General features: G+C 39.0%; 1 protein-coding gene across 2 annotated transcripts in view; it reads right to left on the reverse strand.

Annotated features, from left to right (window-relative positions):
* LOC134198199 (ophiophagus venom factor-like) overlaps positions 1-2,500 on the reverse strand; it is a 10,689-nt gene that overhangs the window by 5,695 nt on the left and 2,494 nt on the right. For both annotated transcript variants that reach the window (XM_062667543.1, XM_062667544.1), the window contains exons 3-6: positions 1,539-1,618; positions 1,043-1,085; positions 864-954; positions 533-647 (exon numbers count right to left, since the gene is read on the reverse strand). In XM_062667543.1, the coding sequence (XP_062523527.1) occupies positions 533-647; positions 864-954; positions 1,043-1,085; positions 1,539-1,618 (329 nt within the window). The remainder of the gene's footprint in view (positions 1-532; positions 648-863; positions 955-1,042; positions 1,086-1,538; positions 1,619-2,500) is intronic.

The raw sequence follows: 2,500 nt of genomic DNA on the forward strand, positions 1-2,500 counted from the left end.
TTTGATATCCAACTTCCAAAGGAGAAATGGTTTTAATGCAGCTGAGTTTTTCTCTGAATAAAGCATGCCAGGAGGCACCCAAGTTCATAAAATTAACAGTTACACCATTGGAAAGGCCATTATATGCTAAGAGACAAGGTTACACTATTATATATGTGTACCGACGGATGTTTAATCCAAACATGTCCCAACACTGGTACAGTATTTGGTCGAAAAATATAACATTTGGTGGGCCATTGTCCTACGTCATACCGTTATTTTCCTCGCTGAAGTACATGACCATCACATGCAGAAGGTACAAATAACAATAAGCTTTCCAAGTAGTCCAGAAAGAGTAGACGAAGAGTGTCTGTCTATGATTGGAAACCCTTTCTCTCCATCCACAGTTGTACAAAAACTAAATTATTGTATCTGCTACTCAACACAATTCATATCCAAACCGTTTCTGTACAAATCAACCTACTTTCCTCTTGCACGTGCAAAGTCAAGAACAACATTGCATACTACGTAGGACAAAACTGAGAATACTCACCGATTTTAATATATACAAAGAAAGTGAATTAAAGACGTCTACTGTTTTGTTTCCTCTAATGAGAACTCCAACTGTGACGTTGAGCTTTCCTGTAACAGCTTTACCATATGTGTACCTGCAAAGAAGTTAACAAATCAGAATGATTCTTTACACTGCAAAATACATTAAATGGATTGACAAACGTATCAAGCTGACACATAAACATAGAACAACAAGGAGAGCAAACACCAGCAATAAACATGAGCTATGGGGAGAGAAAGCCGGAATAAATGGGGAAGATAACAATGTAAATAAATTCGACACAATGAGATAATAACAAAACATTAGGAACCTTGCTGTCACACGAAAAGAGATAGTATCTTGCAAACGTTTGTCTCTGACATATTCGGGAGGAATGATCTTGACATCGAATGACGGTAACACTAAATAATAACAAAAGTTATTTCTATTAATTTCTAGTATCTGACCATAATCCTTCTAGATACTAGATATTCATTTCTAGTATCTGACCATAATCCTTCACTTCAAATCGATACTCTGATTTCAACTCAGCCTAAAGATCCAATCATCATAATAGAGTGGCAAAACGCAAACACACACAAACACACACAGACACAGACACACACATGCACACACACACACACACACACACACACACACACACACACACACAAACACACACACACACACACACAGACACACACACACACACACACACACACACACACACACACAAACACACACACAGACACAGACACACACACAGACACACACACACACACACACACACACACACACACACACACACACACACACACACACACACACACACACACACACACACACACACACATACATACACACACACGCAAACAAACAAACACACACACACACACACACACACACACAACGCATGCATACAAGTTACAACGACAAATGCTCGCCAGACACGCGCATGACGCATGACGACCACAGATTCTTATAAAATACAAATTATTGCCCATACTTTATAGCCATATCGAGCTACAACAGTCCACTTTCCTTGTAAAGCGTCTGGGCCAAGATGCAGCCTGCGCTGCTCAATACCTTTAGAGCATCAGTTGATTATTTTCAAAGCAGACTATCACACCTTGAGTACGTAAATTTATATATTAAACATATAGTATTATACGTATGTAAGTATTTATCACACGGTAACAATTTCCGGACTAATGAAGAAGCACTTGAAGTGCAAACCCTCGGCCGGTATGCACCTTGTAGGTAAATTAGTCGCGCTATGACAAAATCGTATGACAGAATGGTATAATGTGGGTAATAAATAAGAAGCATTATTAAAATGGTCACAGGTCGAGCTTGAAGTAAGTCACGTGAGTGGCTGCTACCGTGTACAACGGGTAGCTACGCAACGTCCCGTAGGACCTCGCTTCTATTTTTACAACCTTCGCTGGTCGGTTCTTTGTGCAGGTGATTGTTTGTGCAGCTTTTGAGGTCGTAACTATGGCCGGTTTTAGGCGTCGCATAGGTACAAGAGCCAAAACAAAATTAGATGTGGGAACGTTACAAATGCAGCTAGATTAGCTAGGTGTTGTTTCTAAATGCATGTTACAAATGTAGTTGTTTCCAAATGATGGAACAAGCCAAATGTTACAAGTCGGAAAGCCTCGACGCTAGGCCGGTTGGCTATGGCGCGCCATTTGTGCCGTAATTCGCTATTTCTACTTAAGTAGAAATAATTCTACTTAAGTAAAATTCAATTCTACTTAAGTGGAATTCATTTCCACTTAAGCGGAATTTATTTCTACTAAAGTAGAAATCAGCACTTCTACTGAAGTAAAAATCCATTTCTACTTAAGTGAAATTTGTTATTTCCACTTCAGTTGAATTGAATTCCACTTAAGTGGAAATGAATTCTACTTTAGAGAAAATAGACCACTGAATTCTACGTAAGTAGAATCATTTTTACTGAAG

The sequence above is a fragment of the Corticium candelabrum genome, chromosome 2 (assembly GCF_963422355.1).
Source record: "Corticium candelabrum chromosome 2, ooCorCand1.1, whole genome shotgun sequence".
Taxonomy (NCBI): Eukaryota; Metazoa; Porifera; class Homoscleromorpha; order Homosclerophorida; family Plakinidae; genus Corticium; species Corticium candelabrum.